Raw genomic sequence first — 22,992 nt, 5'->3', positions numbered from 1 at the left:
CTTGGCCCTGGCATTCCCCTGTACTGGGGCATATAAAGTTGGCAAGTCCAATGGGCCTCTCTTTCCAGTGATGGCCAACTAGGCCATCTTTTGATACAAATGCAGCTAGAGTCAAGAGCTCTGGGGTACTGGTTAGTTCATAATAATGTTCCACAATAGGGAACTTATATTTTCTATCCATATAGACAAGAAAGTGATTTTACACAGTTCTAGAAAAATTATGAGAAAAATATATTTCCCGTTATATATTTGGAGAAAAAACTTTTTTTCTTAAGAACATACAATTAATAAGTCAATTTTATTCTTTATGTTCTTTCTTTCAAATGTATACATATATACATATACATTTATAACTTTAATGACAAAATAATATTGAGATACCTATGAAGAAGAAACATAAAACTGACAGAGAACTTGTTCATAAAGAACTGCCAACAATTCATTTGAATGTTGCGATTATGTGGTGTGAAGCTCCAGGCCCTGCCCCAGGTGTTGGCTCACGTATGAACAGCACCAACAGCAATGAACCTTGACTGTGAATGGCTATTTCATGAACACTGAAGACATGTTTAGTGTAATTGAATTTTAAATAAAAGAATTACACTTTGTAATAATATTAAAATTTGAAAATATTGCAAAAGTAAATCCAATTTTTAATCTATACCCAGCATTCAAACTAGAGACTAACAAAATTAAACGGGATATAGAAGCAAGGATATATTAACAAAATGCTGCTAATTGAGACTTAATTTGAAGATAGTTTCATATACTGAGCAGAGTTAGGTGAAAGAGGTCAAAATATTTTGAAGAGAAAAATCTCATTGCTAGAATATGCATGACATGGCAAAAGTCCTGAAAGTGTAGAGGGGATGTCATCTATGATAGATAATGACTTGCAAAAGCAATCGTGCTATAAAAAAATAGCTGTTTTGTTTGCTTATTTAATTAAACATGAACATTTCTGTACATACTTTTCCTCATCATATGTATGTTCTCTTAATTAACAGGGTCTTCCAGGTCCCTTGGGACCTCCAGGTCCTGCAGGCCCTACTGGAGAAAAGGTAAGTTAGAAGCTATCTGTGTGCACACCAAAATAACAAGGCCTAAATTGTTGCTGTTTCTCAAGACTGTGTTTGAGGTAGACCATCTCAGAGTTTGCCTCACACTGTCTACATTCAGATGTACCTAGTAGTCTCCAATTGTATTTTGGATTAGGTACTTAGCTATGTAAAATCTACTTTGTAGGGTGAACCTGGTCCTAGAGGCTTAGTTGGCCCTCCTGGCTCCCGTGGCAATCCTGTAAGTGAAAACCTTTCTTTGTTTTTTACTGTGAGGTAGATCACTAAAAAGATTTATCTCTATTGATCTATCTATCATCTATTTATTATCTATCTATCTATCTATCTATCTATCTATCTATCTATCTATCTATCTATCACCTACCACTTATTGATATGTCTATGCTTATCCATCTTCTATTACCTAACAATCATTAATCACTGTCTGTCTAATCTCTAATGTAATTTTTACAAATTGATTTTCAAATTTATTAAACTTAAAGAATTGTCAGCCTCGAAATCTATCAAATCAAGACAATTAACTTGTTTTCCAAGTAATTAGGAAGTTTCTTTGACCTCCAACTTATTACTTCACTTAAGATTCTTCCTCAAGCAATGTAGTTGATTTCTCTATCCACAATTATCTACATAAAATGTATATTATGTGCGTGAAAGCTTCAATAATATTTGTCTCCTTTTAGGGTTCTCGTGGTGAAAATGGTCCAACTGGAGCTGTTGGTTTTGCTGGACCCCAGGTAAAATTTCCAAGAGTTTCTAACTTACAAATTAATACCCTTCATAGTAGAGTAATAAGCTTAAGTATTATTCAAATATGTTTTGTTATATATTAACATTTTCAAAGTTTAAAATAATTTGTGTATTATTCAACATATTTTAAGAGGTAGAACAAAAGTTGATACTTTTAATATTTAATTTATGTAGTTATTTTTTTGATGAAAATTGCTTACATAGTTTGAGAATGTTTCAGAGAAGTTATTGCATTTTTTCATAACATGCATACACTAATTCCACAGCAATATTCTACATGACTAAATATTATGTTATTAGTAATTACTATGAAATAATTTGTTATAAATCTTAAATATGTTTTCTCACTTGCTTTTAGGGTCCTGATGGACAGCCTGGTGTCAAGGGTGAGCCTGGAGAGCCAGGGCAGAAGGGAGATGCTGGGTCTCCTGGACCCCAAGGGCTAGCAGGTTCACCTGGCCCTCATGTGAGTTATCAAAAATTAAAAAAGACGTGTTGATACCGGAGCACAGTATTTATGATGCACAGCTCATGCATTTGGCTTACGCTAGTGGTCTTTTTTTCCTTCCATTTAGGGTCCACATGGTGTTCCTGGACTGAAAGGCGGTCGAGGAACCCAGGGTCCACCTGTGAGTCTTTCTTTTATTCTGGGAATTGTGCACAGCCAGTTGCAAATATCTAGTGTGCTCCAGATATGTAAATGTTAACTGTCATCCAATGATGTAATAAAATGCTATTTTATACATATCAACTGTATTATAGAGCAAAGTGTGCTTGGCTTAAGCCAGAGATCTCGGGGGGAAAAGATCTTAGGGAAAAATCAATTTGTTAATCTTGAAAACTCAAGTGCTTTCTTTATATGGAGCACAAATATACTTACTATATATTGAAGTATAAACACTTTATGTAGTTGATTATACAAAACACCTTTGTGATCTTAGCTCTACTTTTGTATGTTTAAAATAAATAAAGCTGTAACAGAAAAGCAATGTACCTCTACCAGCTAATCCAGATTCTCTAGAACATTTAAGGCACGAGAAGAATAAAAACCTTCATGGTCTAAATAAGGGATGGAATCCACAGACCCACAGCCTCCCATGTGAAATGTAGGCTTGAGCAAAGTAGAGAACTAACCAATGTATCTGTTGTTCCCAGGGTGCTACAGGATTTCCTGGTTCTGCTGGCAGAGTTGGGCCTCCAGGCCCTGCTGTAAGTCTAATTAGATCTACACCATTGTACATACTTGCATGTTCACCCACACACATGTGATACGTTAATTATTGTTTTGATTTAGTCTTTCATGACTTTTTCTCTTTGTTAACTCTTCTGGCAATCATAGTGTAGTTTAATCAACACAAATTCAAAATTACAAACTAATTAACTTGTAGGAGATTATTCGCAGGTTCTTTCTAATCCAATGTCTGACTGTTCTTCCATTTGAGTACTAAATACTGTTTTGGTATGTGTGCTGATAATACATCTCAGAAAGCATCTCTAGATGCTTTGAAACTTTCTTTATGAAAGCAGTGATCATAAATATATGTGTATATCTGACTGTGCCTGCATGTGTTTATGTACCATGCGTGCAGCAGCTTGTGGAGGCCAGAAACAGTGTTTAATTCTCAGGGAGTAGAGTTACCAGCAGTTGTGGCTATCACATAGGTATTAGGTATCAAATCCATGTCATCTGCAAGAGTCATAAGGGCTTCTAACAGCTTCACCATCATCCCCTGAAAGTTTCTATAGTAAATCCTATCATAAGACCAGTTCAAACCTGTTAAAATGAAGTAACATTCTAATCTATAGTTAGAACAGAGCCTTTAGTAGGTTTGAAAATTAATTTCAGAACTTTTAATAATGAATGATCAAAATGGTCATCTGAAAAATGGAATTTAGGGCTTTCTCAGGGTAGTAATGTTCAGCTATGCTTTGTTTCTTTTGCGTTACTTAAGTATCCTCATGAGCAATTATCTAAGAAGATAAGAAACACTCCTGTGAGGAGGCTCTCTGTGCCTGAGGGCAAGCCTTCTGAGTCTGTACTTATTTGGTTTCTACTTTGCCCTCCTCATTGCTTTTTTCTGTATGATACCAGGGAGCTCCAGGACCTGCAGGCCCCGCAGGAGAACCTGGGAAGGAAGGACCTCCTGGTCTTCGTGGTGACCCTGGCTCTCATGGGCGAGTAGGAGATAGAGGACCAGCTGGCCCACCTGGTAGCCCAGGAGACAAAGGGGACCCAGGAGAAGATGGACAACCTGTAAGTGGGCATCTGTTTCACTCCAACTGAAATATTTATAAGAAGAAACTTGTAATAATACCTGCTATAAAACTTATCAAAATATTATTCTAGAAATATTCCTAAGTGATTTCATCTCACTAAGTTTCAATTTTTAATTCTCTGGTATAAAAGTGTATGTGCAAAAGTACAAAATGGTAAAGGACATGGTTTTCTAAAACTAAACCTTTGTTGAATGTTTTCTATGTGAAGACTAAATATTAACATTGTTTAGAAGTGCAATCCTTTCAATTTTCTTTTTGTTCTTTTAAAAGGAAAATACTGAGTTTTTGGACTAGCTCTCTCTTTTTATTTTTATTAGCTAGCAAGTTCTTCTCCAAGTGTTGAATAATGTCACAGGCTATGTTAAAACTGAAAATGTTCACATTCATGCTTGGATGAAACGAGAGGTTTTGTGCGGCTGTTTTTGTTTTTTTTCTCATGCCTCCCCAGATTCTATAAGGCCTGAGTAACTATACAGCTTCCGTAGGTATGGATTCATCCTTTACAGTAGGAACTATCATCTCTACCACTAGGGTCCAGATGGTCCTCCTGGTCCCGCTGGTACCACTGGACAAAGAGGAATTGTTGGAATGCCCGGACAACGTGGGGAACGAGGAATGCCTGGCCTTCCTGGCCCAGCGGTAAGTAGCTGTTTTGGTCAATGTTCATCTGATATGTTATATATTTTTTTTGCAGGAAATATTGATTTGTTTTGCTTAATAAGTAGGTTCAGACATTCTTAAGCTGACATTAATTCTTAGCTTTTAAAAACCTTTCAGTCTTAAATGTTAAGTGTTTAACAAACTTTACAATCATATCTGCTTAACTATGGGTCAAGAGACTTAGATAATAAATGTTTGGATTTTTGGTGACTCAGTATTCCTTCAAAGATAAAACTGATGCTTGCTGCTAGAGAGATGAGATTAGCTCCTGGTGGTTTGGTAGCATCTTTTAAAATAAATATCCTTAAAAAAAAACAGCCATACTTCACAGTAAACAACCAAAGAAAAGACATGTTTGAGTTAAAGTCACATCAGAAGTGATTGTGGGTGAAGTACAATCCCCTGTTCTTTTTGAGTGCTTGGGGGTCTCATATTATTTGGAGTATGGAGGAAAGTTTCACTCTATAAAAACTCTAAAGCAACTAAATTTTACCAGTGTTTGAGGGGGAAATAGTGTTTTTATGTGGAACGTGGACTCCCAGTATGTGAATCTAGTAGACCATTGTGTAGAAATATGAACAAATTAGGAGTTCAAGTTTGTCTTAGTGATATCAGAATTGAGCCAAGAATTGGAAAGTAAAAGTTTTCAATGATGAGTCTAAAGTACTGATCACATTAAAAAAAATGAGCAGAAAAAGCAGGAGTAATTAAGATATGTATATCTTTGAAGTGATACAGGTAACAGAAGCATAGCCACAATTGACTACATATGTTTCAGACACAAAATGCATACCTAAACAGGCAATGTAGGATGATTTTGGTCTCTTTGATATGTCATGAGCAATGTGATAAGAAGTATGAATGTCTTTAAGCAATCATGGATGTTGTAGGATACTGGACAGTTATATATATTGGAGGAAAAATTGAAGAACTACTGAATGAATGGGTCTTAAGGAAACTGGTATTCTTTTTCAGTGTTTTACCTACTTGTGTTTTAATTTCAGGGTACACCAGGAAAAGTAGGACCAACTGGTGCGACAGGAGATAAAGGTCCCCCTGGACCTGTAGGACCTCCAGGTTCCAATGGTCCTGTAGGGGAACCTGGGCCAGAAGTGAGTGCTACAGTCCTTAACAAAAATACCTTCATTTTAGATGTGTATGAAGGTTATAGTTCTTTCATTATCAAATTGATGTAGATATTTAGAAATGTATTGTACACATGAGCTTAGGAAATATGTCTGTCATTCTGTTTGATGTGCGTGCTTCCCTAGAGATTTGACTAAGTGATAGAGAAACAAATTTAGTGCCTTTCTACTGGCTTTTAGAATAGCTGAAGTGAGCATTTTGGTTGATTTAGCTTTTGGCAAATTGTTTTGAAGGTGAGAGGACACAGCCATTCATCTTTTTCCTTGCTATTATTTCATTCTGTAATGGGATATTTATGAAAATTGCCAAGTTTTATGGAGATAGGATTAATGACACTATTGCAGCTTATGAAGAAGGCAAAGGAAGTAGAGGGTGCTCTTTTTTTTTTTAATCACTGTAAAGTAACATTATGGTTGTCATATCCCTTTAGTCTCTTTTTAGAGGAAATAAAGCTCTAACAGGCAATTTGAGAAGCCAAAGAATAGAATACCCTCTGCTCAACAGCCAATGATTTTAAAGCTGTATGAAAACATGAAAGTAAATAATATTTTTAAGGTTTTGAAACTATATGACTATATTCATGTTATTTGGATAAACAAAGTGAGAATTCAGGCAAAATGCATGATAATGGCACTGTAATTGTGATCTATTTCCATGCATCTCTGGATTTTTTTCTTTAATGAGAACTAGAATTAAACAATAGGAGTAAATAAGAATACAGTAAATACAGAAGTGGATGCTCACAGTCATCTATTGGGTGGAACACAATGAAGGAGGTAGAGAAAGTACCTGAGGAGCTGAAGGGGTCTGCAGCACTAGGGGAGAAACAACAATATGAACTAACCAGTACCCCCAGAACTCGTGTCTCTACCTGCATATGTAACAGAGGATGGCCTAATTGGCCATCTGTGGGAGGAGAATCCGTTGGTCTTGTGAAGATTCTATGCCCCAGTATAGGGAAATGCCAGGGCCAGGAAGTGGGAGTAGGTGGGTTGGGGAGCACAGGGAGGGGGGAGGGTATAGGGGATTTTCAGAGAGAAAACTAGGAAAGTAAATAGCATTTGAAATGTAAATGAAGAAAACATCGAATAAAAAAAGGAAAAAAAGAATATGGTAATTTTACAATCAGTTGACAATAAAAAAAGAGATTGGAGCCATTTCTCTCCTGCTAAGGTTCCTAGTAAGTGTTGACGGCTATTTTATAAAGAGGAGAAAACACGTTGGTCAGTTTCTGGTCAACTGGCTGAGAGTGTAAAAGCCTCCTCAAGAAACTGTGTCTAACACTATTCTTTTTAGGGTCCGGCTGGTAATGATGGTACCCCAGGACGGGATGGTGCTGTTGGAGAACGGGTAAGTTGATTAAAATATTAGAACCACATAAGCATGAAATCATTGTGAATCTAGCATAATAGCAATTTTAATAAAAATACTCTATCTTTATAACCCCAGTGCAACTCTGATTTTTCTGATGGCAAACAGTTTAGTAAGGTCCTAACCTTGGATAACCTTGTAAATGAAATAATGACGGAATGCATGACAAAGTATGATACATGTTTTTCAAAAGCAAGAAACCAAATTGCTTTTATATTTGGTGTAACATAGAAGCCTTGGATGAAGATGTGAATGGATGTTCTAAATTTCTGTATCCGTTACACAACTGAGTGATATCTACATTTTTCTACTCATTCTCTAAAGAAAGTAACTTACAAGGATATAAGCAATGATGCACTCTAAACTGTAGGTGTGGTATATATTTTTAAATTAGCCCTGTGTTGAGCTGATAATTTTCCAAGGTATAATAGCAGCTGAGTCTCTTTTGGTGATTACACAGCTGTTAATTAGGAAACAGATCTGGCCACTAAAGGCAAACCAGCCTCGTGATGTTAAATCTTCTGAATCTGTTTCCAAATACTTAAATGCAAGTATTTATAGACTTAAAATTTTTTTCAGGGTAAGCACACAAAAATGCTATTATGTTATTAATAGGGAGATGGAAAAGTTTGGAGAAATCCTGGGCTAAGACTCTCCTTATCTAACACAGCCGTAGAAATGTTCTGACATCTGGAACATTTGCCTTTGCTGGTGTACTCACGTAATGCAGCAAATATTCAAAGGTCTTGATGCTCACTACCAGAAATATTACTGCTGTACCAGTGAACTCCTATGTGGACTTTAAATTGCTGTTTCAGTTTAATCACAAACTTTAATATATATGACACAGGAAATTCCCTATAAATTACAATTGCATGTGTGCTTTAAACAAGTTACTTTTCAAAATCTTTCCTTCAGTTTATTGTCTGTGTGTTCTTTAACTTAGAATCCAGTGTTCTCTCTATCTGCCAAATTAACAAGCCAAGTTAGCAGTAATTTCCTTCGGAAAATAACATTTGGCTCTGTTTTTTTGAGTCACTAATTGTTTCCATGCATACTCCTGCCAATCTGATCTTACCTGTGCTTCCATATCAAGATGCTATTTGCAGCCCCGTCACATGGGGTTGTCTGAGTGTAATGAGGGGAGGCCTATTCTCCCCTAATTATTCGAAGTGAGATATGCAATCTGAAGACAACTTTGTTTGCCACCAGTTCATTGCCTTTTGAGGGTATTGTACCATATGAGCATTGTAGCTAGCATGGTAGCTGCCCTTCTTCTGTAAGGTAGGGGAAGAATGCTTTTAAAAAGGGTAGTAAGTTAACAACACTCAGAACAAGTTTTCTGAGAGACTCTATATGGATTTGAAAAATGGATGAAGTGGTTTCCACTGTGAAACTGCATTGTGTGTTACAAATATGAATATTACTCTGAAGACTGCCAGTCTAGGAAATTAGACTATCAATTTTTCATTTCTGGACATAAACACTCCTGTCCTCTAACACTCTGGACATAGGGACCAGCAGAAATCGAGGGTGAAAAAGTTCTAAAGCCAAGGTGGAACAGTCCTATGCCTGTGAATTTAATTTATTCACTAGTGAATAAAAGTAAATACTTAAGTAAAATAAAAAATAAATATGTTTAAAATATATATTTTCATATGTAAATAATATGAGCAATATTGAATATTGTTAATTTTATAGAATAAATTTTTAAAGAATAATATATTTTTTGTCAGGGTGACCGTGGAGACCCCGGGCCTGCTGGTCTACCAGGCTCTCAGGGTGCCCCTGGAACTCCTGGCCCTGTTGGTGCCCCTGGAGATGCAGGACAAAGAGGAGAGCCAGTAAGAATGTCAACTTCACATTGACAATTACATGACACTGATATACTATCCTGTAACTATGTGTATATGCATTCAGTCCTGATTATATTATTAGCTGAGGACTCTAAATAGTGATAGACAATTATGCATTAAAATATATACTTAGTTTTAAAACTAATTTGCTTTTGAATATGGATGTGATACTGATACATTTTCTTTAATTATTTAAACAGGTTGTGATTTATAGGAACACACCAATATGTGTTTTATCAATTCTATAGGAATTTATAGAATACATCTGAATCAGTGTCATTTACTAGAACACTAAGGTGAACTTAATTTGGTCAAGTTAATATTTGAAGTTCACTGTAATGTATTACTAGAGTTAGTGTGTTATTACCTTATGTACAAACATTTGGCAGATGTCAATATGTATATGATATTTATATCTATGTTTATATTGAGATGTTACTCTTAGATTTATATTCCTGTGTATATTTATGCTTTAAGATACCAAGTTTTATGAAAAATTTTCTAGGGTTCTCGAGGCCCTGTAGGACCACCTGGTCGAGCTGGAAAGCGTGGTTTACCTGTAAGTTCTATGTTTTCTGAACAAATAAATTTTTCTTATGCAAAATACATCCAAAAGGGAAAGTACACTTAAGATTCATAAATATCGGAGGGGGGGGGGGACCTGGGGCAGCTGTTAGAAAATTACTGATCTCTAGGAGGCAGAGACTCTGTGAGATGGTAGTAGCAATATAGTGTGATAGTGCAGTAGCTAGCAGTGAGGAATATTCAAGAAAGTTGAAAGACAGATTTTGAAAGATTTTATTACAAAGCACTAATATGTGAAACAGTACAGTTTAAATCTGTATTTAAAATCCCAAGAGAATTAAGTTTGAAACTGATATGGGGAATACCGAGGGTCTTTGAGAGCAACAGCAGCTTTCTTGCTTCAGATAAGCAGAAGCTAGGGGTTCCAAGAGAGGATGTGATCCTGGGAAATCAAAGGTCTCCAATCCTTTCCCAGCCAGTGGCTTCCAACTTGCTGGATATTGGTTATCCTGAGATACAAACGCACCTGTTTAGCCCTGCTTTGCTTCTCAATGCAGTCTCAGTAGTCCTAGCCCATCAGTTTATTTGCATATGTAAATTTAGCATTCCTACAGGAAGCATGGAAAGTAAATCTTATTTTAAGTTTTAATTTTAGAGAAATTATTTAAAAATTATAATAAGTACAATCATAAGGAATAAAATTGCAGCAAATTGTAGTCTTAATGTTCATGATTGTCTATTCCTAGGGACCACAAGGACCTCGAGGTGACAAGGGTGACAATGGAGACAGAGGTGACCGAGGTCAGAAAGGCCACAGAGGGTTCACTGGCCTGCAGGGTCTTCCTGGACCTCCTGTAAGTTATTTCTTAAATACTGTACTTTCTTGCATATGAGAATACATTGATATATTGACAGAAACATCTATGGATTAGAGAGGTGTTTTTGTATATCATTTTAACTTTAAAATTATCTTGATGGATAATTATATAATTAGCTAACTATAACTACCCATATATAAGCTAAAACATTGTGGAAAAGAAATTATGCAAAAAGCTACATGCCTCTTTACCTACACAGCTGTCTTTGGTCTTAGTCAGATGTTAAAGAAATCAATGGTTTTGTTTATAGTGCTAATATTAGTGACATCATGCTTTTAAGGATAAAAGTACAGCACAATACAGATTTAGATTTTTTAGCAACACTTTCATTAATCTTCCTCTGTAGGGTCCAAATGGTGAACAAGGAAGTGCTGGCATTCCTGGTCCTTTCGGTCCAAGAGTAAGTAACAGAAACTATTAAGTTTCAGATGTGCATGACATACTGTTTCTTGAGTACAATATTTCTGGTATTTCATATTTATTAGTTCATGTTCTCTCAGTTTGGCAGAAAATTTATGGGTCAAACTTAGCAAGTAATATGAAATAGAAATATCCTGATGTATGGCATATTTTGCTTCTCCAAAGTCTATTACCTAGGTTTTATATGTGCTTCTATTCAATTTCATATTTGTGGTTTAATTTTCCCTAAACATAAATTCTTTGAGATGATTGGAACTGCTTATGAAGTAGAATAGATTTTGAAGATAGACATTTATTTCTTTAATTGTGATAAAGCCATGGAAGCTTATTCAAAGATAATTTGGAAACAAATCATAGTAGAGAACCATTACTTGAAGCTTTTAGAAATTGTAAATTCATATAAATGCTGCTTCTTATAAATCATTGGTGTCCTAAGACTATTCAGACAAATATTTAGGGAAATAAAAAGTGAGAAAGATTAGTTACAAATCTGCTATATTTAAGTACAATGTAAACATACATAAAGTGAGAATAATATTAAGGAAAGTGCTATGATTTGATGAGGTTAAGTGGTATATAAGTACTGGTTTCCACCATAACAAACACTCAACTTACATCATTTCCTTCTGAATCAATTGAATTTTCAACCAGGTTAACTATTTGATGAAACAGTTGCTACTAATGAAAGTTGGTGACCAGCCTGTTAGCCTTTTAAAGTTATTTTGGTCCTTCACCCAGAATTAGTGATGCACAGTTCACACCCAGTGAAATTGTAAATATAACAAAATGCCGAAAGATGACTTATTAGTTATTAAGACCAGAATCTTAGCAATCAGGGCAATTACTCCATCTCTATAGTGGTTCTTTTATTAGAAAGTAATTGTGCAGTCTTTCTTCTAAAATACATTTTTGTGTTCTGACAGGGTCCTCCAGGACCAGTCGGTCCTTCAGGAAAGGAAGGAAACCCTGGGCCACTTGGACCAATTGGACCTCCTGGTGTGCGGGGCAGTGTAGGAGAAGCAGGACCAGAGGTAAGGTCAAAAGAGTTTGCATGGAAGATGCTGTTGCCAAAATGGAGTCAATCCAATGGCAACTGTGGAACCTTGCCAACAAGAGTTTCAAGAGACTCTTAAGCCTAGAAGCCACAACAAGGTTATCTACTTAAGTAATTATTTCAAGTCTTTTAATACATGGTATTCAGAGCATATAAAAATAAGAGTTCAAGATACCAAGCCCTTGAACCTATATTTAACCGAGGTTAAATATCAAACTATAATTCCATTCTTATCAAAGTTTGACAAACATTGCATTGTGTGAAATTACAATAATCTTAGTTTGCTTTCCTGTTAAAAACTCTGACAAAATCAAGTTAAGAAAGGGTTTATTTGCATCATAGTTCATGACACAGTCCCACATGGCAGGGATGTCAAGGCAGCAGGAGCTTGAAACAAAATGAAGCATTTGAGTTTGAAATTTTTCTTCCCCAAAAATGACATTTAAGATTTCAATTTTCAGTGTTCAATTAAAAATCTAATTGTATTTAGTATAATATCAAACACTAAACCATGTTAGTTAGTCTCTGTCCTCAGACATTAGGCATCTAACTACACACAGACCCACTCTGCACATTTAAAGATTGTCTGATGCTTCTTTGATCTTATTTATCTGACCTTACTGTCTTAGTCTTTGTTCTTACAGTGACAGTGCCATTGAATAGTTGAATGTTTATTATTTATTGTGTGGCTATAGAGGCTCATTGTTCTTATAGTCAAGAAAGTTTCACAGTTTTAGAACTTCTATTTGACTTGGGTGGTATTTGATTTACTTTCTTATGGCTCAGTGCTCTTCCTCTTAGATTACTGTAGGATGTGTGAAATTCTGATGATCTCCTGGAAAAATCAATTTTCTATCTATCCATCTATCTATCATCTGTCTTTGTCCCTGAAATCAGTCTTTTGCGAATAAGAAAGCACTGGCACAGAGGTTGAAACACCTTCCCTGAAGCCTCAGTTGAGTTGCAGAGGTAATATTATTAATATATCAGCCTCTGACACCAAGGGTTTTGCATTTTACCTGAACTGTCTTTCTTTAGTTGTTACTTGGCTTCTTTGAGACTCTTGAGAGCTTCCTCTGGAAATGCAGAGGAATTAATGGAGAGCACTCAGCTTGTAATCTTTGCCACTCTTTTTGGGTTTAATTTGAGTGGTCACATTTCATCAGTTCTCCCCTGAAAACAGAAGAACAGGATACACTTTTAAGGCTATGAAAAGGATAATGAAAAACTTTCTTTGAATTTGTTCAGTACTGAGAATTTTTACATTTGTCAAAATTCACATACATACAAAAAACTTCCTATTTTTTTCTTGATTTGGACAAACCAACGAGTTCACTAATGGGAGTCTTGTGTTTATTGCCCTAATATTTCCTGCAGACATACAGAAACAGCTCTCACACACTAGCATCCTTTTTCTGCCTTCTGCCCATAGCTCTGGTAAAGAATTCCAGTTGTATCTTGCTCAAAATTGTTTTGAAAAGAATGTAACTCTGAAAGTTCTTCACATGAAATACATCATATCTTCAAAGAAGACATCAAAGCAAAGAGTTTGGCTTTAAGCTTTGTTTATCTCAGAGCCTGTCTGGTAGATACTTTCCCTGAAAAGCGGTTCAACATCACTCCTCATTTTGCAATGTTATCACTTGACAGGCTAGCCCTGCCTGTTTAAGAAGCATGAATCACACTTCTTCAGTATCAACTTATTGTTGTGCCAAGTTGTAACTGTCCCCACACAGCATAGTAAGCAATTTTGTAAAACAAAACAAAATGCTATTAAATGTCTTTCCAATTTCTCCTTAATTAGGGTCCTCCTGGTGAACCTGGGCCTCCTGGCCCTCCAGGTCCCCCTGGCCATCTTACTGCTGCTCTTGGTGATATCATGGGACACTATGATGAGAACATGCCAGATCCACTTCCAGAGTTTACGGAAGACCAGGCAGCTCCAGATGACACAAACAAAACAGACCCTGGGATCCATGTTACCCTGAAGTCTCTCAGTAGTCAGATTGAAACCATGCGTAGCCCTGATGGTTCCAAGAAACACCCAGCCCGCACTTGTGATGATTTAAAGCTTTGCCATCCGACAAAGCAGAGCGGTGAGTAGACAGGGGCCTGTTTGAGTAAAACATGTTGTCTGTGTTGAGTTATTCTCAACTGCTTCCCAAAATGTATTTTTAACTTTATAGTTAATGATAGACACAAAGATAAATTGTTGAGCATGCTCTAGAGCTTATAGTTTTGTGGTTGTGACAATTAATTAAAAAGATGATAGATAGGATATATAATAAAGGCCACATCATATCAAAAAAGCAATTTTGAGGAAATAGTTCACACACACACACACACACACACACACACATATATATATATATATATATATATATATATATATATACACATACACACAATACTTGCTCATGCATAATTAAAAATACTTTCTTACCTACATCATCATTTAGAATTTTAATTAGGTAAATCATTGAGAGGCCAGTAAAGGTCATGTTTCCCTAATTGATTTGCATATGGAATCAATTTATTGCACTTTAATGACCTACCAATCAATCTTTTACTATACTGCCTGGCAGGATTAAGTATAGTAATCTTTTATGGCAGTTTGGAGTGAAATAGTGTCTCTACCTAAGTTGTATGACAGTGTTCTTAGTTTGCCTTCTTCAATAATATTAAATGATTTAATTAGACCCAGAAAAGGGGGGATCTAAAGATCATTTGAATGAGTTTGGAAATACCAGGGTTTCAGTTAACTTTAAACTTTAACATCAACAGAGACAGCTAAGAATGTTCTATCTAAAGAATATGCACCTTTTGTACTATTTATGTCTCACGACTTCCCTCCCTTTTTATATAAAATTTTATTTTTGCAATTTATGTATAATAATACATGTATGTGTATAGACCTATAGAAATAAATGTAAATAAATATACTTGATGTATATTTATACAATTATAGATCAAACATAAAAGGCACTATCTTGCTTTAAAAATCACTTGGATGTTTTGAGTCTTAAGTTCATGATTTGGAAAAAGTGCTTTTGAAAAGAAGTTAGCATGAAGAAGACCCCTAGTGCTTAATAGTAACATTTCATATATATAGATGAATATTTTATATATATATATACATATATATGTGTGTGTCTATGTGTCTACTTGCATGTATATTATGTGTCATATGTGTGTGGCTGCATGTGAACAGCAAGTTGACATGAGATGTCTTCTTTAATTACTGTACATCTTATATGGTAAGATGGGGTTTTTAGCTGAGTCCACACTTCACCTTTTTAGCTAGTCTAGCTAGTTGGCTCACTGTAGGGATCTCCTGTTTCCATCGTTCCACATGCTGGGATTGCAGGTGGGCCACAATACCCACCTAGACTTTGTATAGGATATATACTATATATCTACAAATATATATATTTGAGTATCCAAACTCAAGTCCTCATGCTCATGTGGAAACATTTCACTTGCTGAGCCTTCTTCCCAGTCTCTTACTATTATTTTGAATAAAGGATGAAATATCTACTGATTATTTTAGAGACTCACAATCATATTTGAGATAATCTTCATTTAGCACATATTTCTATCTCGGAAAATAGGTGAATATTGGATTGATCCTAACCAGGGATCAGCTGAAGATGCAATCAAAGTTTACTGCAATATGGAAACAGGAGAGACATGTATTTCAGCAAACCCAGCCAGTGTTCCACGTAAAACCTGGTGGGCCAGCAAATCCCCTGACAATAAGCCTGTGTGGTACGGTCTTGACATGAATAGAGGATCTCAGGTGAATTAACATATTTACCTAGAAATATATTTTTAATTGTTATTATTTATTATGTTTTCATATTTATTAAATGATGCTATTATTGTTTGACTGGATTTAATATATTATGTTTACTTTTAAGTGATATCTTCCCTTATTACATGTCACTGACTGTGGAGGACAGTGGGAAGGGTCTTGTCTCAACTCCAGGAAACCTAGGTCACAATTAGAACTCCTAAAATTACTAAGCCTTGCCAGGCATGGTGGCACACACCTTTAATTCCAGCATTTGGGAGGCAGAGGCAGGCAGATTTCTGAGTTCGAGACCAGCCTGTTCTACAAAGTGAGTGCCAGGACAGCCAGGGCTACACAAAGAAACCCTGTTAGTGCTTAGTGTAGTGTCTGAAAAGATAATACCTTTTAGATACATTTTTAAAATAATGTAATCCTTTGAAGCCTGTGAAGTGTTTAAGTCATTATTTTAATTAGGTGAAATATATGATAATTTTTTTCCGAATTCCTGTCTACTTAATATTTCTATTATGGTCCAGTTGGTTCAGAGTTTCATCAGATCTTGGTTGTCCTATTACAATGTCCTTATTTCATCCCAGCTTACCCCTCTGCCTCCAACCTTGCCCTAGTCAACATATTATGGAAGTGTTATAATTCTGTATATGATAAGTTACAATCTACTATCATTATAGATGTTAAATTTAATTTAACATCTATAAAAAGCTGAATTTAAATATAAATGGCTGAAGCGTAGTTTAACCAAAATAATATGTCAGAAATCAAAACTAGACCATTGAAAACAGTACTCAAAGCTGAAGATGAATAGGGAAGAGTTAGTTGGAAATGAGTTTTGATACTTGTGTTGTAGAAAATAGTATTTTTGACATGTATGTAATTATTCAGTAAAATAGATTTATGCCTACACTTAATTTATATTTTATTCTAATTAGTGATAATTTGAGTTGTATTTATTAAGTATTATATATATATATATATATATATATTAAAATTATTTAACCTTTCTCTGGGAAATTAAAATCATTTGGCTTTTCACCTCTTCTTTGAAGTCATAAGGACACAGGTACTTGTGACTGTATTTGAAAATATTTTCCTTTGTATAGATAAAATAGCTTATTATATGGGCACCAAGAAAAATCTTTAAAAGTGATTTACCTATAGTCTGCTAGTCATCTATCAATCTACCTGGCATTGACTCTTTGGGTGGCATTATGAACCTCTTTAGTATGTCATGTTACATAAATTTCTTTTATTTCTCTAGTTCACATATGGAGATTACCAGTCTCCTAACACAGCTATCACTCAGATGACCTTTTTGCGGCTTTTATCAAAAGAAGCCTCGCAGAACCTTACTTACATCTGTAGGAACACTGTTGGATATATGGATGATCAAGCTAAAAACCTCAAGAAAGCTGTGGTCCTTAAAGGATCAAATGACTTAGAAATAAAAGGAGAAGGAAACATCAGATTCAGATACACAGTTCTTCAAGACACCTGCTCAGTAAGTGCCTTTTGGACTATGCTTTTCTGTAGCTTCCTTTCTTTCTTCAGAAAGGTAAGTTTCTGACTCGCTTTCAATCATAAGCTTTAAGAGTCTACAATAGAGACTCACTGATTGGCATTTTTCCTTTCTGCCACACACACTGGTTCATACTTACCAGAGCTGTACATTCACTGCTTTTGAATTTTAAAAGGTTAGGTGGGGGAACACCCTCACAGAAGTCGGAAAAGGAGGGATGGGATAGGTGGTTTCTGGAGGGGAAACTGGGGAAGGGTATAACATTTGAAATGTATATAAATAAAATAGCCCATGAAAAAATGTTACTTGCGCACATGCGTGGGGGCGGGGGTGTTCCTGTGTAAACTTCTTGGATATATATATATATATATACTATTTATCCATTGTCCTCTTGAATTCCAGAAGCGAAATGGAAATGTAGGCAAAACTATCTTTGAATACAGAACACAGAATGTGGCCCGCTTGCCCATCATAGATGTTGGTCCTGTGGATATTGGCAATGCAGACCAGGAATTTGGCCTTGAAATTGGGCCAGTGTGTTTCATGTAACAGAAGCCCAGACATATCGACTACCATCAATGACCACCACAAGAACTGTGACTGCTTAAAGTTCATCCTGAGACTCTTGAAGCAATGGCTGGTCCCGCATCAGCTTTGTACATAAGATCTGAAGTGCCTGACCACCTTATCCTTCAGAATATTTATTTTACTTACAATCCTCAAGTTTAATTGACTTAATGTTTTCAATATGGCCATTTAGATTAAAGCAACCAACGACAATGACCATCTTTACAAAAAGTAAACTGATCAAAAAATAAATATGTTTTCATCAATTCATTTCACTGTAATGAATACGTTGCTTAGTATTTATGAGAAAATTCTTCTTCCTAGCAGATAGCTTACATGATGGGGTATGTAACGCCTCAGCACATGTTGATTTTGCTTGGCTGCAGTCTGAAAAATAGAGAGCCATGCCCCCTGTGTCCTCTTATTGTCAGAACATCAGTGACAAATGAAGACCCCCCATGCATGTCTTAATATTATACTAACATTATAGAAAACAAATTAAGGTGAATATAACACTTTTCCACTGTCTTAAATGATATCCTTAAATAACATGTAGCCATTGACTTTTAGGAGGAAAAAAATCCATAAAATTGCTTCAACTTTACAATTTATTTTGCAAAGTTAGAGTTTTTTCCTCATTCAAATTTAAGAGTAACAGTTTCCTTTTTGTTGTAATCTTTCAATACAGATAGAAGTTATATTTGTGGTTTCTTATGTAAGAAGATATTGGACGAAAAAAAATTACCCACACAATTTTCTAACACACATGCCCAGTAATGAATGTTAAAACTCTCCCACAGGCACAGTTTCCTTTTCCTGAAGCATATCATAAGAAATGAACAAGAAGTCCAGCATTATAATGATCACTCAAATAAAATGTGGGGATTGGAATTAGAACATTCATAAGAAAATATGACCCAACATTTCTTAGCATGAGCTACCTCATCTCTGCAAGCTGGGATAGATTTCCTGCGCTTGTTTATTTTATTAGGTGTTGAAAGGTGCTATGCTTCTATTGTTATTCCAAGACTGGAGATAGGCAGGGTTAAAAATATTATTACTTTTCTTTTAATGATGGTGCTAAAATTATTTCTATAAGTTCTTTAAAGATAAAGATTGTTTCATCAATGCTACTTGTGAACACAGAACTGTTAAACATCCCATTTGAGAGATAGATCATTATTCCTGGGTCTTTTAACTGTTCCTTTCATGATGTATTTAGAATGTTGTGTAATACTTGCATGTGTCTTAACCTCGGACACATAGGTCCCCTTGTGTCTCAAGAATTTTTCCTTAATTGCAGTTGTTTGCTCCATTGTTGTTTCTTACTTAAATAATCCGGGCCATCCCAAAGGACAAGACACACATAGAACTTTGATCATGTATCTCTGCAAAGCATCGAATTAAATGCATGCTTCTGTCATGTCAGTCATCTTCAGTTTGTTGAATCCTTTGAACATATTAGATCCTTTTAGTTTCCAGTAGTGAAAACTAAGATCTCCTGGTAGTTTTTGTTCACAATTTAGTAGACGATGCAACAAGTACCTACCATTTTGTCTGCACTGGCTTAAAAATAAATCTATCTGTAACATTGCCTGCAAAGGCATGTTGACATCAATGAAGACAGTCTATGCGTTAGAAAACTCAGGCTAGTGATTGGTAAAGAGTAAAGGAAATGAAAAATCCATTATTGAATAAACTAATAATAAAACATGCCTCAATGTGTATCAAGTATGAAATTAGCTTGAACAGTATCAGAGTTTCATTTTCAATGTCTATTTCATAGCTTCATTTTTTCTAATTTGAGCTCCATATCTTGAATTTGACTCTATAACTAAGGATACTTGTACATTTTTCTTGTATTTTCTTTATGTCCAACTTGTATAGGTTGTACAGGTTCATATAGGTAGTCCAGAAACATATGTTTATTTCCATCAAATGAAAATACTAATAGTTTCTAGTCATAGAAATACCAGCTCTGAAGCATCAGGGATGCTTCTAGGATTCCTGACATTAGACCAAAGCCTCAAATCTTACCCTGTGTTCCAGACAACTCTCTCCATAGCGGTGGGTTTCTTTACCTATATGACCTAGAGGTAGCTCAGATGCTAGATAATCAAAGGCAAATCAATAGACATCTGGGAGGACAGTGGTATCATTTTATTAAAAATAGAAATAAATACTCTTGCAAATTACTTTAAATGCAGTTTAAAAAAGCAAAGATGGCAAAGAAAGCAAGAGCGATGCTGAAACATCATTATGTAATCTGATAAATGCTGGCTGTGTTTATTGCTATTTGTTCTAATTTTAAAAAGATTTAATTTCATAAACTACAAACATCATCTTCTCTCCCAAAATGATATTATAGGCCTGTTTCAGTTGGGGTTTTGATTAGTGTGATACAACACTATGACCAAAATCAGCTTGGGGAGGAAGGGGTTTTATTTGCTTACACTTCTTCATTCCATTCCATTATCAAAGGAAATTAGGGCCAGAACTGAAGCAGGGCAGAAACCTGGAGACAGGAGCTGATACAGTGGCAATGGAGAAGTGCTGGCTTGTTCCTCATGGATTGCTGTCTCTGTCCAGTGATAGCCCAGTTACCAAAGGCTGGGGACTCCCACATCAATCATTAACCAAGAAAATGTCTTAGAGATTTGTCTACAGGCCTATCTTATGGAGGCATTGTCTCAATTAAGATTCTTTCCAAGTGACTCTAGCTTGAATTTAGTTGACTACTAAATTCTAAGTACTAAACACTACTTAGACCAGGTTTAGTAAGAAAACACAAAACTCGAACAAACAAGAAACAGAAACAAAAACCAGAAGCCATGTTTGGACCTATCACACATATGAAACACCATCCTACTATATCTCAAAAGACCTTATTTTCTGTTTGAAATTACAAATGCTTCAAGAGGCATTAAGAAAAAAAAAACATTAAAAGTTGATTCTGGAGATAGAGAATAACAGTAGCATCACAGGCCCCAACCAAAATCTCTAGAACATGGGGGCAAGCCAGTCATGCGGTTTTCTTTTAAAAATCAAAATGGCTACTCCAAACAAAAGGAACTTTTTATCCTCCAGTGAGTCATTTCCCCAGCTGCTTAAGAGTGTCTATGTGCCAGGGGACAATATTTTCTTAACTTAATGATAGTACTCATACCTGATTTTGTACATGCCCATGCCTTTAGTTATCATCTGGATAGCAGCAGCTTTAAATACAGTTCTAAGTGGGCTCTTTGGAGCTTGAGAAATGTCCAGTTGACATCCCTCATGTTTCAGAGGGCTTTCCAATCCCTCTTCCTAACAAACTTCCTCCCCTCACCATACCTCAGATTATATACTTTTCCATCCTGTGAATTTCCTTAACACTCTAATTTTTCTTTATGAAAAACTATGATGTTTTGCATTATTTTACAAATATGATTATTTGGGCTTTTTTCTATAGATTTGTAACAAAGGCAGGGAAACATGTACAAAAAAACCATAATTTTCTTGATATTTTTTTGCCAAATCACCACATAGTCATTAAATAAATGATAAAAATATGATACTATGTAAGTACAAAGTAAACACAGGGCATATTTATACTTAATTCTTGTATTTTATAATTGGATATTTTATTTATGTACATTTCAAACGTTATCCCCTTTCCCAGTTTCCTCTCCACAACCCCCCTATTCCATCCCCCCTGCCCCTGCTTCTATGAGGGTGCTCCCCTACCCTTCTACCCACTCCCACCTCACTGCCCTGGCATTCCCCTACACTAGGACATCAAACTTTCACAGGACCAAGGGCCTCTCCTCCCATTGATGCCAGATAAGGCTGTCCCCTGCTACTTATGCAGCTGAAGCCATGCCTATGCTTTGGTGGGTGGTTTAGCTCTTGGGAGCTCTGGGAAGTCTGGTTGGTTGATATTGTTGTTCTTCCTACGGGGTTGCAAATCCCTTTTGCTCCTTCAGTCCTTTCTCTAACTGCTTCATTGGGGTCCCCATGCTCAATCCGGTGGTTGGCTTTGAGCATCCATATCAGTATTTCTCAGGCTCTGGCAGCAAGCCCTTCTTGATATTTGGATATGGTGTTTGTATATAGGACAATTTGTATCCTCCTGATCTTCTTTTGTTGTCTTATTGCTCTAGCTAGAACTTTGAGTACTCTATTCAATAGATACAGAGAGAGTGGGCAGCCTTGTCTTGACCCTGATTTTAGTGGGGTTGCTTCAAGTATCTCTCCATTTAATTTGATATTGGCTGATGGTTTGCTCTATACTGTGTTTACTCTGCTTATATAAAGGTCTTGGATTCCTGATCTCTCTGATACTTTTAAAAGGAAGGGTTGTTTTCTTTTGTCAAATGCTTTTTCAGCATCTAATGAAATGATTATGTGATTTTTTTTTTTTTAGTTTTTTTTTTATATAGTGGATTACATTAATGGATTTTTGTATATTGAACAATCCTTACATCCTTGGAATGAAGCCTACTGGATTGTGTTAAATGATGGGTTTGATGTGTTCTTGGATTCAGTATGCCAGAATTTTATTGAATATTTTTTCATTGATATTCATTGGTGAAATTGGTCTGAAGTTTTCTTTGTTTGTTGGGTCTCTGTGTGGTTACGTATCAGAGTAACTGTGGCTTCATAGAATGAATTAGGTAGTGTTCTTCCTGCTTCTATTGTATGGGATAATTTGAGGAGTATTAGTGTTAGGTCTTCTTTGAAGGTCTCATAGAATTTAACTGGTTGAGAGGTTTTTAATGACTCCTTTGGTCATGTTAGGGTATATGGGACTGTTTAGATAGTTTAGCTGCTCTTGATTTAACTTTGGTATATGACGTCTGTCTAAAAAGTCATCCATTTCATCTAGTTTTTCCAATTTTGTTGAGTAAAGACTTTTGTAGTAAGATCTGATGATTTTTTGAATTTTCTCCTGGTTTTGTTGATTCTTTGTATAGTTCTCTTTGTTTCTACTTGTTTGATTTTAGCTCTGAGTTTGATTATTTCATGCTTTCTACTCCTCTTGGGTGTGTTTGTTTCTTTTTGTTCTAGGGCATTCAGGTGTGCTATTAAGTTGCTAGTCTAGGA

General features: G+C 35.7%; 1 protein-coding gene across 2 annotated transcripts in view; it reads left to right on the top strand.

The window, feature by feature from the left end:
- The window catches only part of Col5a2 (collagen type V alpha 2 chain), a 137,481-nt gene extending 118,151 nt beyond the window's left edge, over positions 1–19,330 (top strand). For both annotated transcript variants that reach the window (XM_021175296.2, XM_029479102.1), the window contains exons 36-54: positions 1,008–1,061; positions 1,246–1,299; positions 1,760–1,813; positions 2,185–2,292; positions 2,402–2,455; positions 2,982–3,035; positions 3,919–4,080; positions 4,635–4,742; positions 5,768–5,875; positions 7,206–7,259; positions 9,017–9,124; positions 9,642–9,695; positions 10,408–10,515; positions 10,886–10,939; positions 11,883–11,990; positions 13,818–14,109; positions 15,625–15,812; positions 17,083–17,322; positions 17,743–19,330. In XM_021175296.2, the coding sequence (XP_021030955.1) occupies positions 1,008–1,061; positions 1,246–1,299; positions 1,760–1,813; positions 2,185–2,292; positions 2,402–2,455; positions 2,982–3,035; positions 3,919–4,080; positions 4,635–4,742; positions 5,768–5,875; positions 7,206–7,259; positions 9,017–9,124; positions 9,642–9,695; positions 10,408–10,515; positions 10,886–10,939; positions 11,883–11,990; positions 13,818–14,109; positions 15,625–15,812; positions 17,083–17,322; positions 17,743–17,889 (2,109 nt within the window). In that variant the 3' untranslated portion in view covers positions 17,890–19,330. The remainder of the gene's footprint in view (positions 1–1,007; positions 1,062–1,245; positions 1,300–1,759; positions 1,814–2,184; positions 2,293–2,401; positions 2,456–2,981; positions 3,036–3,918; positions 4,081–4,634; positions 4,743–5,767; positions 5,876–7,205; positions 7,260–9,016; positions 9,125–9,641; positions 9,696–10,407; positions 10,516–10,885; positions 10,940–11,882; positions 11,991–13,817; positions 14,110–15,624; positions 15,813–17,082; positions 17,323–17,742) is intronic.
- Positions 19,331–22,992: the final 3,662 nt, after the last annotated feature.

The sequence above is a fragment of the Mus caroli genome, chromosome 1, assembly GCF_900094665.2.
Source record: "Mus caroli chromosome 1, CAROLI_EIJ_v1.1, whole genome shotgun sequence".
NCBI lineage: Eukaryota > Metazoa > Chordata > Mammalia > Rodentia > Muridae > Mus > Mus caroli.
Note: the sequence above shows the minus strand (reverse complement) of the source record. Positions and strands in the feature narration are given on the sequence as shown.